Source organism: Stylophora pistillata, chromosome 3 (genome assembly GCF_964205215.1).
Source record: "Stylophora pistillata chromosome 3, jaStyPist1.2, whole genome shotgun sequence".
Taxonomy (NCBI): domain Eukaryota; kingdom Metazoa; phylum Cnidaria; class Anthozoa; order Scleractinia; family Pocilloporidae; genus Stylophora; species Stylophora pistillata.
The window spans coordinates 18430001-18441430 of record NC_142521.1 but is presented as its reverse complement, the minus strand read 5'-3'; the positions used below and the strand labels follow the sequence as shown (position 1 = coordinate 18441430).

The window sequence follows — 11430 nt, the reverse complement described above, 5'->3', positions numbered from 1 at the left end:
ATTTCACTGAATTCCATAGTCCTCAGTAGAACCTTAAGGCTGACAAAAACTGGCGCAACAGCATAATAAGGGCAAAAGGAAACAACTACTTCTTGTGTATTTTAATTAAAGTTTCTTGGTGGGCTTAAGGTGGTGAATTTTTCATCGACCTAGCGGATAATTTCGCGCAAACTTTTTGCGCGTGAACTTACTTTTTTGATTCCAGGACATCTGAAAACATTTAAACCGCAAATTTTCAGGCTTCGCGGTTGGTCCACAAACAAAAAAGCATTCAATCTGAGTTGCAGTCTATGATTGCAAAATAACGGACTTTTGGTTTCTCTAAGAATCGGATCATTCCCTTTTTACGTGGACACTCGTACTTCCCGTAATCACTCTCGCCATACCAACAACCTAACTTGATTGGTTTAGAGCCGGTATCATAATCTGGTTTGTTGTACACGTCAAGTGATTTTATGGTGACATGAAGGCGGTCAACCTTCGGATTGTATTCTAGGTAAACAATGCGGTCGGACGGATCTTGTGCAGGGTTCGGTTTGGTACCGGAGGCTTTGGCTCTGCAAGGAGAGATATCACGCATGGGAAGACTATCGTCGCATTTGATATCACTTGCATCCTCAGGGAACTTTTTTAGGGCGTCTGCATTTGGAGTGTTCTTCACTTTCATATCTGCGTGGTCGAATCGGATGGACCGCCCGTCTAAATTCCATGGTAAAAAGTCTTGGGCTTCTAATGTGGCGTTAGATTGTGCCACCAGAGCCAGTACTAACCTGTCGTTAGCGTCAATGATACAACTCCGGGCCCAACCATCTCGATCAAAAAGCCTATGGAAGAATTCGTCTCTGAATGCATTAAAAAAGAAACTTTTTTGTTTCTTGCTGTACAGACCTCTCCTATTCCCCCGATATTTTTCCTCCGACTGTTTCTTCATTTCAAAGTATTTTTCCTTAAATTCTAAATAAAGTCCCTTGGCGCTATCATCGACTGCAATCCTCAGGGCGTTTGCTTTGTTCAACAACAGGTAGAGTTTTTTAGCAAAGTCGTTTTCCAAGTCTATAATATTTATTTCACAGTTATCCTGTCCGTTTTTCAGGCATTCGAGAGTTTTGTAAGCCATGTAAGCCCGTGTGCCATGAATGGCGTATATTGTGACTTCTTTCATGAATCGTTTGACTTTCAGTGGACTGGAAATGCAATGCGCCCGCATATAAGGATCTAGCAGTGACGGAGTTCCCAGAATACCTCCCCCCTCCACTTCTATCAGGTCCACTAACCTCTGTTTTGTGTCACGCGCTATGTAGTCTCTCCAAAATACTTTCACTTTGCTATTTTCCAGGAGTTCATCAACTCCACAGACGTTGTGCTTTGAAAGACTGTTGATCATGGTACCGTAGTCCCTCATTGAGTAACGAATGATATCCAATTTGTTCGCCATTCTATTCAATGCGCCTTGCTTTACGATTTCATTTACGAGTTCTTTTGTCATGCGGTTAAGTCGACGGTGAAGTTCATCAAACTCCTTCTTCATGTATCCAACCATTTCGTCAAAGGGATTTGGTGTCAGGTTTATAGTTAAAATGGAAGTGACGCCACCAAAAGTGTTTAACAATGGTCCGGCTGCTTTTAAAAATTTTGCCAAGGTGCCAAGGACGTTTGCGATCTTGGGGACTTTTGACATCTTTTCCCTGTTCTTATCAAACTGCCTGGCCCCCTCCGCTAACCCTTCGGCGATGGTTATCGCCGCTTGCGCCATGTCCCCTCTGATGTCATATTCTGGCGTTTCAAATTCTTTTCCTGAATAGTCAGGCTCCGCATCAGGCGCGATTACATGCTTCTTCTTTAAGAAGTTGGTGAGTATATGTTGACAAACACGTGCTGGGTTTATCTTAGAATCAAACTGTTGACAGAGATCGTCACCCCTTTCACAAGAAGCCTTGAAGACCATGGGCATGTCGATGAACGAGACCGTATCGATGACCAGGGCGTAAAAACAAATTTCTTGCATGTTACTGGAGATTTTCACGAAATTTATATTCGCGTGGGGAACCTTTTCATCCAAGGATTTTGTTAACTTCTTGGAATTGTCTCCGGTGAACGTGGCGGTGATCCTTCTCCCATTCTTAAAGTGAATGTCGATCTGGAAGTTCACTTGTTTGTGACTCAAATAAGTATCGCAGAGGACTGTCGAAACGACCGAATTCTGATTCTGCGCTGTGGCTGATGATAGGAGGGTAGCGAAAACCAGTAACAAATACAGCATGACAGTGCTTGGAAAACCCTTTTTCCCTGTTCGATGGTCGTCAATAGAATGGAAACGTTTGACTGAAATGACTCAATCTTGTTCTTGATTCATCTATCAGTTTTAAATTATTTAAAATGACTAAGTCGTGCTGCATGTGGCATCAGTGGTGTAATTTTTACAAAACGATACAGAGGAGTCCGCTTATCCGGAGAAAATGAAAAAAACAAAACAAAACAAAAAAAACAACACAAACTAATCTAAAGAAAAAAGTTGGAAAAAAATCTTTTCGTTTAGTACTTCTGTAAATAAATTTTCATTTAGAATAGGTGGTCTAAAAAATTACTTTCCATATCACGGTCTAATTGGTCAACAAATTACAAGTTAATTGAGGTCAAGAATTCGACGAAGGCTATCCGATTTAATGAATTCAGCACCTGCGAAAAAATGTCAGTCATCAGTCGATGAAATGTGAACTTTGTAAATCCCTGCAAGGTCGAAATGTTTTCAATTCGAAATGCCAAGATAGTATTTTTCATATTTTTAGGAAAAGTAAACCACCCATGATCCCTTATCGATTATGATAGAAAAGGTTTTCAATTCGTTAGCCTTTCAAGTTGTTAGTATCAGTCTAGTCTTTATTGAATCGTTTGTAACAATACATTGTAATGTTTCACACTTGTTTAAATAGTGCATTTTCCACCTGTTCCCTGAAATTCTTTAACTTTTTTATCATTTTTTTTATTGTAACGTTCTCTGCTTGAAATCTTATGCCGTTTTCGACAGTTTCCCTCTGTTCTTCTGGACCTTGCAGATACTTACAAAGTTCAAATTTCATCGACCGAAAATCGAACTTCAGCTACCCACTGTTGATTCAGACCTGTTGAATTGACCTGACTAGACATTCCTTAAATGGTAAATAATTTAGTTTTATTGTTTGCAGAGGTTTAAAAGGATTTCCAGCCTTAACAAAAGCTTCAACTATACACGTGTAAAATTACATTTTTTTACGTGTGGTTGATATAGCCAATCAGCTGCTGACATGCCACTCGCCTTTGGCGAAGCGTTCACCAATCACCATTCTCAATCCTAAGTCCTTTGTCGAAATTTTGTCTGATTATGACTACTGACAACACTGAAAGATTCTTATCGTTCATAGACAGTGACACTCAAAATTTTGCGACAACCGAAAGGAAAACAACAAAACACGGAGAGAAAAAGAGATAGTGACTTGCGCTTTCGCATTGATAATTTCACTCGGCTGAGAACGAAAAGATTTGGAAGATTTGCCACCGACCTATTCGGATCGGTGCACCTGAGCAGACAGATTTCTTCTGTCGGTAAAGGCCTATGGTGTCTATACATTAAAAGAAAAATAATACATGACTCTTATGGATATGGAATTTCTTAGCTTTTCTCGCGGTCAATCAATATCCCACCATTGAGTTGAACGTGTATTATTATCTATATATTTTGAATTGGACTACATGCATATGCGATTTCTCCACAGATAAACCGCACTGGAAAGTTTCTTTCCTACCTAGGTTCGAGTTTTTATGTTTAGGAATATGGGAAAGTAAAGTCTAGACGTAGAAGTTTTAAGATACGTTACTTAGGCTATTAATGATGAAAACGGATACAAGATTTGGTCATTTCTGAGGTGATTGTTTTGATTAAAATTTGCGCGGCGGAACCTCGTAAATAAGAAGCAAAGCCATGAGAGGGGTGGTACAGATGTAAATGGAACATTGTCATTTTGGGTAACTCGTTTCTCCACTATGCTTAGATCACGAATTGAAAACTGCATTGAGTTTGTCAGTCCTCGCTATTTTCTGAAACATTTTAAAGTCAAAACTTCGAAGAAACGATAAGTAAATATTCATGTGCGAATCGCATAGCCGTGAATTAGATGTTAATATTGGCTAGAGACGAAAAAACACATGCACTCCAATGCAAAAGTTTTTAATCAATAGGATGTTTTAAATTATTCAACACAGGAGAACCGGCTGACTCTAACAACTGAAGGAGAAAATAAGTTCGAGTTACCTGAAGCGGATTGCTGAAAAGTTATCTGCAAGGAAAATGGCTTTCACTTCGGGTAAGCAGAGAGTTCGAGTGAACGGAATTTAAGTTAGCGACGACTTTCTGCATTAATTCTAATTTACTCCATTTTCACTGCATTAATTTGCAGTGGGGAAGGACTACAATGGAACATACGAACCATTCGAGCTAGTCCACCTTCCCACCCACCCATCGCAAAGCTGTGACTGGTTGGTACTTGACAGCTGCGATTCGTAGTGAGCTTAATGGTTCACAAGAAGACGCACCAGTCGATCCTATGGCCTGAGGAAGACTCGCAGTGTGCCGTCGAAACATCGCTATCGAAAGTGACAGCACCGTGAGTCACACAATATCACTCGAGAGATTAAAACGTTAGCAGTTTGTAGTCTCTTGTAACGCTTCATTACCAGTATTTTGTTATTATTTGTTTTACTTTCACGCACTCAATGACCCTTTATGGATTTCTCTTTAAACCCCGTCACCTTCTCTTAGCCCCCTTTTTAGCGGACTTACATCGGCCCCTAGACGGTGATGCTATGTTCCGGGGACTGGTTCCTCTTACTGTCAAATTTTCATCGGGAGTCAATCGTGTCAAAGATATTCTCCTTTGAGAGGAGTAACTTTTACCAGGGGATAAACCCTTACTTAAGGCCTTATCGACATCAGAGTCAATTAACTTCGCTTTTGCTTTCGCTTTTACAAAATGAGCCTTGCAAGGCGGTTCAAACGTCCTCGCTAACTCCACAATGTCATAACATTCCGAAGCCTTGAGTGCGTACTGACTGCGAAGGGCATGATACGAGGTAGCCACACCCCGCGGGCTGGCGCATGTAGACCCTAGAGAAACTGCTGGCCTTGGATGGCACGCTTCGCAAGGTGGTGATTTGGGTACGGGTGGTTTTTTGCCGATCGTGTGCGTGTGCGCAGACGCGCTATGGAACTTTCTAGAGTTGTTGTCCCCGTTAGATTTCATGCTAGATGAATGAGTTCGACTCTTTGGCGGAGGTCTTGCCTTGGGATAAAGTGAGCCAGGAACAAATGAAATACCTAATTGGTATCCACTGTTACGGAAAGTTTGTACGCTATCCGATCCATCATCCGAAGCGGAAATCCCATTATTGGACAAACTATTCTTTCCCGCCGATGAAGTTCGCCTCAATCTATTGACGGCAGATTTCGCTCGGTACAACTGGGGTGCGCTGACTTTCGCAGATTGAGTTCTCGAGTTATATTTTCCACCGAATAAAACTCGGTTCGATATTCCTTTTGCCGAGTTTGAAGCTTCAACTTTCTCTTCTTTGTATATTTCCCACAAAACAGTTTCCTCTCTCAGATTTTCCAGCTCTTGTAATCTGTGCATGAACAGATCATTCTTTTTTGATCCTTGAAAGCACACGTCTTCAACAGTCTCTTCGACCCACGTTTCCGGATAAGGGTCATGGAACCTAAATAGCAGGTCCTCCATGGCCAGTTCCTCTGGGACAAACAATTCGTCGAACTGAGGATCATTTTTCTCCCATTCTTCCTTTGCCCTCGCATCAACTTCGGCCAATTGCTGTCGGAGTTTTTTGGGATCTGCACTTTTCCCCGCGCGTTTGGTTCTAGTGCGAGAAGACGGACGTAGAGTCGGAGAAGGAGAAGTACGGGAGGGAGAGGCGGATGAAGAACGGCGTGGAGGGGATGGACTGCTGGAGTAAAATGAAAATGAATTCAGTTCCCTAAACAGGCAAAATAAGAATTCAATTTCTTCTTTGACCATGTAAGAGTGACTAGCATCTAATTTCTCCTTATTTCACGACTCGGGCAGTCAGAGGGCCAATAACTAAAATCAACCAATCAAAATGCTCTATTGCCGGTAATATTCTCCCAGTATTGCACCGTGCATTGTCCCGAATGGTCCCGAATGATACCGCACTTGCGTCCCTTCGAACTTCAGTCGTATAATAAATCTCTTAATAACCAAGCTTGCTCGGGACCGTACTGGAAGAATATCGGCCTTTGGTCTTTTTTGTACGGACCTCGCTGCGCTCGGTCCGTACTGTCAAGACCTCGGGCCGATATTCTCCCAGTACGGCCCTCGCGCTTGGTTAATAAAATATATTTATTGTATCTCCCCAATTCACACATTAAGGTCACGAGAATAGCGGAAATGATCACCAACAAAGCAACTTTTGATTGACAACACCATAGGAAAAGTATGAAGAACAGTATGGAGAATGGACCTACTCATGACGGGGCTCGGAAAAATGTTGTAGAGGTCTTACCATGGAGTTACGAGAATGTATCGCTAACTTTGTACTGCATACCTGTCATGTCGACTGCAGGGTCTTGTAAGGTAGCTAGCACAGGTTGGTCCTAAGTCGTTACACGGTTCATATGGAGCTTCAGTGGCAGGGATCTCTCTCTTACTCATGGCTGCTGCCAGCTGACTACGGCAAAGAGCAGGGCTTGCTATACCCTCATTGTTCATGTGGTGCTGTGGAGGATGACGCGGACACATTTAGGGAATCTTTGAAAATTCTTTCAATTCAACTTTTGAAAATAGTCATTTGCAACCAAGCAGCGTTCTGGGGTTAAACATTGGGTATATCGCACATACAGTATTTTAACCAACAGCACTAGCTACTTTTATTGAATGATTCTAGAAACCTAGTTTACCAACTTAACTAACTCCCCTCCACAGACATAAACAACTACCAGCGCCATACAAACGACTTATGATACCGTTCAGTTAGTGTGCCACTCCGACCTAACTTTACCGACGGCTCGAAAATGACTAATCACGACCGACTTACGATACCTATGCGTTAAAACTGATAACTTAAGGAAAACTGACCGATCGGTTTGCACCAATCAGACTTTTTAACACTCGACTGACAAACTCTGCACTTGGCTCTGATGATAAGATACGCTAAAGTTGTCAAAATATCGGTCTGTGCTAACCACAACAGTCCTCAGTTCTCCGTACCATTTTCACTACGCAATGACGTCATCTCTTGGGTTCAAACCAATTACTGAAATTCATGGAGCAAACGAACAAGCATTGCCCATACCTTTCCGTGTAAACTGTGATTGTTCCAGGGTTCGTACACTTTTTCAGGCCAAAGATTCAAGGGCTTTTCAAGGACTTTCCAGGACCCTACTTAGAAATTTCAAGGAATTTTTGTAATGACAATTTTATCTCAAAACGAAGAAAAATGTTGCTGTCGTGACATCTATGTTTTGGGTTTACTGATGGTGCAAAACAAAAGCAGATATTTTTCGATGTTGTTCAATAAAAAATTAAGGACTTTCAAGGACCCAAAACGAAATTAAGTACTTTCAAGGCCTTGAAATCGGCCTCCTGAAATTCAAGGGTTTTCAAGACGCGTGCGAACCCTGTTGTTCCTGAGATTTTCGAGAAACGCCAATCAGCTTGAGTCAAAATATGGAGCCGGAAGGAAAAAAACATTAAACTACTAGTTACAATGTTTCTTATTAAATCCATAAATTTCAAAAAGGAGTCTTCGAGTTGAAATAAGTTTAAAGTAAATGGCAGTTTGCCAAATGAGAGAGCAAGAATCATTCAATTCAAATAAAAATGAACATACAAAGGCTGGCAAACCAATGGTACTGATGATGAATTGAAAATAATCTTCGGAGGAAAAATAGAAGAATTTAACAGGCCTTACCGGTGCCAAATAAGTAATGGAGCGGAACGAAATCAAAAAGCCATTCCATTCAAACATTTGAATTCAGCATAATGTATGGCGTTCCAAACAATTCAAGTTAACTTTCACTCAAGGCATAAGTACATGCTAGCTACAGACGGAAGGTTGCTTAGGCAACTGAGATGCAACTTTGCACGCGAGAAACTCGAGTTAGCTCGCTAGATTTACACAATTGATTAGAACATTTCCGACTTTCAAAAGGCAGAAGAAACAAGCGGACAGTCATTGCGAATTCTTTTTCTCACTGGAGCGCACCTTGACTCGTTCGAAGAATACAAACGTTTAAATCATTAACTCTCAACACATAGCGGCATTGTAATATAACGCAGATGCAAACAATTTTTTTGTCTGTGAAGTGCGCACGCTTAAACATAACTTGAAGAAACTGTAAACCCTACAGTATAAGTTGTCAATCCGTGATATTACTAGGAGAAAGGCATGTATTTTTCATCTGATAACAATCTTTATGAAGACACCCGACATAAATCTAAATACGATTTTTACAATTTGAGATACGTGCTGTTAACAAGACAATTTTTAAAAATCTTTTAATAAACGCTTACATCCAAGCCGGCTTGAGTTGAAATACATGCCAAAATACATGCATACAACGGAAAACGTTTTTTGATACCGGGAGTAGAGAAATTCAAATTCATCTTGTAACTTATAAAATCTAAAATTATTTGGCATTAGTTTAGATAGGTTGATCTCACCTATGATGTCTTTCTATGTGGCTTTTATCGATTCTGAAATAACATTTTCCCGTAACGGATGCCGACAAAAATATTCACAACATTTATTTAGAGAAAGAAGTTATGCGAAGGCTTTTATCAAACAGTATGTTACTGCTTTGCTTGCTCAGACTAGAAGATCTAGATTTGTAGATGAACGGCGAAAAAAAAAGAATTCAGATTATTTTCAAATTTAAAATAATATTCAAATAACAAATGAACCTTCCATGTAGCGGCTTTTGATAACACGCATGCAGGTGGTAAAACAGAAGAGAGGTTAGAGTGGCTCATGGTGTCTGAGTTGTTTACACAAACATTTCTTGTATCAAACGGGCAGATTTGATATTTCTTTTTAATTCAAAGCAATTTGAAATTTAAGTTACACCGTAGTTCCAACGAGGAAATAACATCCTATGGTATGATGGTGTTTTACCAAACTCAAGCGTCAAAACGTGATGATACGCATGATAAATTGCAAATCAGCCAAAACACTGTACGAATTGTACGTGTTTCGTATAGAAGGACAAACCACTGACAACCTCAGCTGGTCTATTCCACACAGTACATCACATCGTGCTTAAAAGATATACCGTATGTGATCTTCACAGCGAGTTTCTCCCACAACCAAGGTATTTATACAACACAAAAATTATAATCGCTCACACATTTGAGATTGATAATATATAGATGTGGAAAGGTTCTTTAACTTTAAACAAGTGATACCTTGAAGCTGTAGATTCTCTGCTGATTCATACACTGATTCACTTCTCGAACTTGCTGAGTGAGCCGTTTGAAGAGTTGCTTTGGAGAAGAAAAAAAAAAGCGTTTTGAATATTGAAAAACTTGTAAGCATCAGCTGTTCATAGCACAATGGACATCAAACGTTCACTTAAAGATGTCTTGTGATAATGATTATGTTTTGGAAATTTGAATATTGACTCTAAAGTACAGAAAAAGTAGTATTTTTTTATTGCTATGACACCTCTGCCAATAAAAAAAAACTACTTAATGACTTAATAGAGAATTGATGGAGTTTTAAAGAGAAATCTCAATTCAAAGATTCAAATTATGAAAAAAGAGCAGCATACACTTCAATGCATATTCATCTAAGCAGAAGCAAACTTCAGTCACTTATAAAGGGAATGGGTGCAAAATAAAAAAAATATATATATATTTTTTATGCTCTTCCTTTTATAAGAAGCCTGCCCTCTCACTTGCCTCACATTTGCCTACACTCTTAACAAAAATGTGCAAAAGTTTTGCCTGTTTCTCAGAGTAACTCTAATGGATGCTGCAGTATCAGCAAAGCAGCCCTCAGGGCCTCCTTTGTCATACCCTGCCTTTTGCAGCTTTATGCCTCAACTAGTATTTAAAAAGGGGGCCTGGGTCACACGCTAAGCTTGCCTGAGCAGTAATCTGTTAATAAACCACTCAAAATACCAGATCAAAGCCCATCTGAGCCCTTGCAAGTAGCATTTTTATCCAACAGCAGCCTATCCACCCTTATGGACTTCTTATTTTTTTTTTTTCATTTTTCACTATGTATAATACCTTCTCCTACAGTTAAGACTTTTCATAAAATTTATATGAAATGAGCTATTGCTGTGAACTACAGTTGGTCCTTACCGAAATAGCCCTGAAATTTTACAACTTTGAAACAACTTCTACTCACTGAGAACTATATGAGATAAGAAGGGCCAAACAATTCCACAAGTCAAACTGCAAAATGAAAAACTTTTCTTGCTTTTTTCCTCAATTTCCATGTAAGGGTACCAGTCAGCCCAGTTTTTTCTGGCATGATCCAAACATATCAAGTCTGGGACACTGTACAGTTTCATTAGAGAAATTTAAATGCAGGGTATTCTCTATATCTGTATAAGAAAAAAGCCCAGACTTCCAAAATTTAGCAGCAAAATTCTGCATGGTGGCAAGAGAATTCTCTAATGTACATTGCCAGATGAACTCTTATCCTGAGTTTTGGTGTCACTATAGCTAGAAAGTCTAATCTTAAATGACATTGAATGACATTGAATTCCCTCAGCTACAACACTGTCCTAACTGGCACACAAGCACCATTGATTAAGTTAATTTCCCTAAGTCTAGCCTCTTACCAAAGTTAGTTTGAATTCCTTGACAGTATCTGCAAATTACACAAAACATCTTACATTAAACATATGACAAGAATATGAATTTCAGATGCATCTAGAGTCAACTCTTGTCCTTTCCAAGAATCCTGGCTCCTAATTCTCACATGGACAACTAAGTCAGCTGATGCCAAAACATTTTTAAGTTGTCCACAATCTTGTGTACACAACATATTCAAAAGTACTGAGAAATAAAATTTTATATGAATTGCATGTCACTAGTGTATTCCTATACTCCATTCAAGAGGGGATTTTAAATTTTTCCATTTTGGCTATTTTTTTTAATCAGTTTTTCCATTTTTGTGGTTCTGTGGTTTTTCCAGTTTTGGCGTTCATTGCGGTTTGCAGATTTTCTGTATTTAGCATTTGGTTTTTGTCAAAATTCTAACAGTTTTTCAGATTTAGTATACAATGTTGTTTTCAATTGTTCCTATTTCGGTTCTGGTTTCTCTTCAATCCAAGCAGCAAATTATCATCATACATGGCCGCCAATCTCGAATAGGTGTGAAACCTCTCTATGCTCCACTTGTTACCACAGTATCAGA

The 11430-nt window shown here is 39.6% G+C and overlaps 2 protein-coding genes across 4 annotated transcripts in view; both read right to left on the bottom strand.

The window, feature by feature from the left end:
- Window positions 1-78: 78 nt before the first annotated feature.
- LOC148734868 (uncharacterized) lies at window positions 79-2355 on the bottom strand. The gene has a single exon (XM_088754029.1). The coding sequence runs from the start codon at window positions 2258-2260 to the stop codon at window positions 272-274; it is 1989 nt and encodes a 662-aa protein (XP_088610155.1). The 5' UTR covers window positions 2261-2355; the 3' UTR covers window positions 79-271.
- A 1830-nt stretch (window positions 2356-4185) lies between these two features.
- Window positions 4186-11430, bottom strand: part of LOC111342461 (uncharacterized) — a 9324-nt gene continuing 2079 nt past the window's right edge. For 2 of the 3 annotated variants that reach the window (XM_088754032.1, XM_088754031.1), the window contains exons 4-7: window positions 10853-10881; window positions 9465-9542; window positions 6607-6776; window positions 4186-5988 (exon numbers count right to left, since the gene is read on the bottom strand). In XM_088754032.1, the coding sequence (XP_088610158.1) occupies window positions 4779-5988; window positions 6607-6776; window positions 9465-9542; window positions 10853-10881 (1487 nt within the window). In that variant the 3' untranslated portion in view covers window positions 4186-4778. The remainder of the gene's footprint in view (window positions 5989-6606; window positions 6777-9464; window positions 9543-10852; window positions 10882-11430) is intronic. The other variant, XM_088754030.1, reaches the window with a different exon arrangement.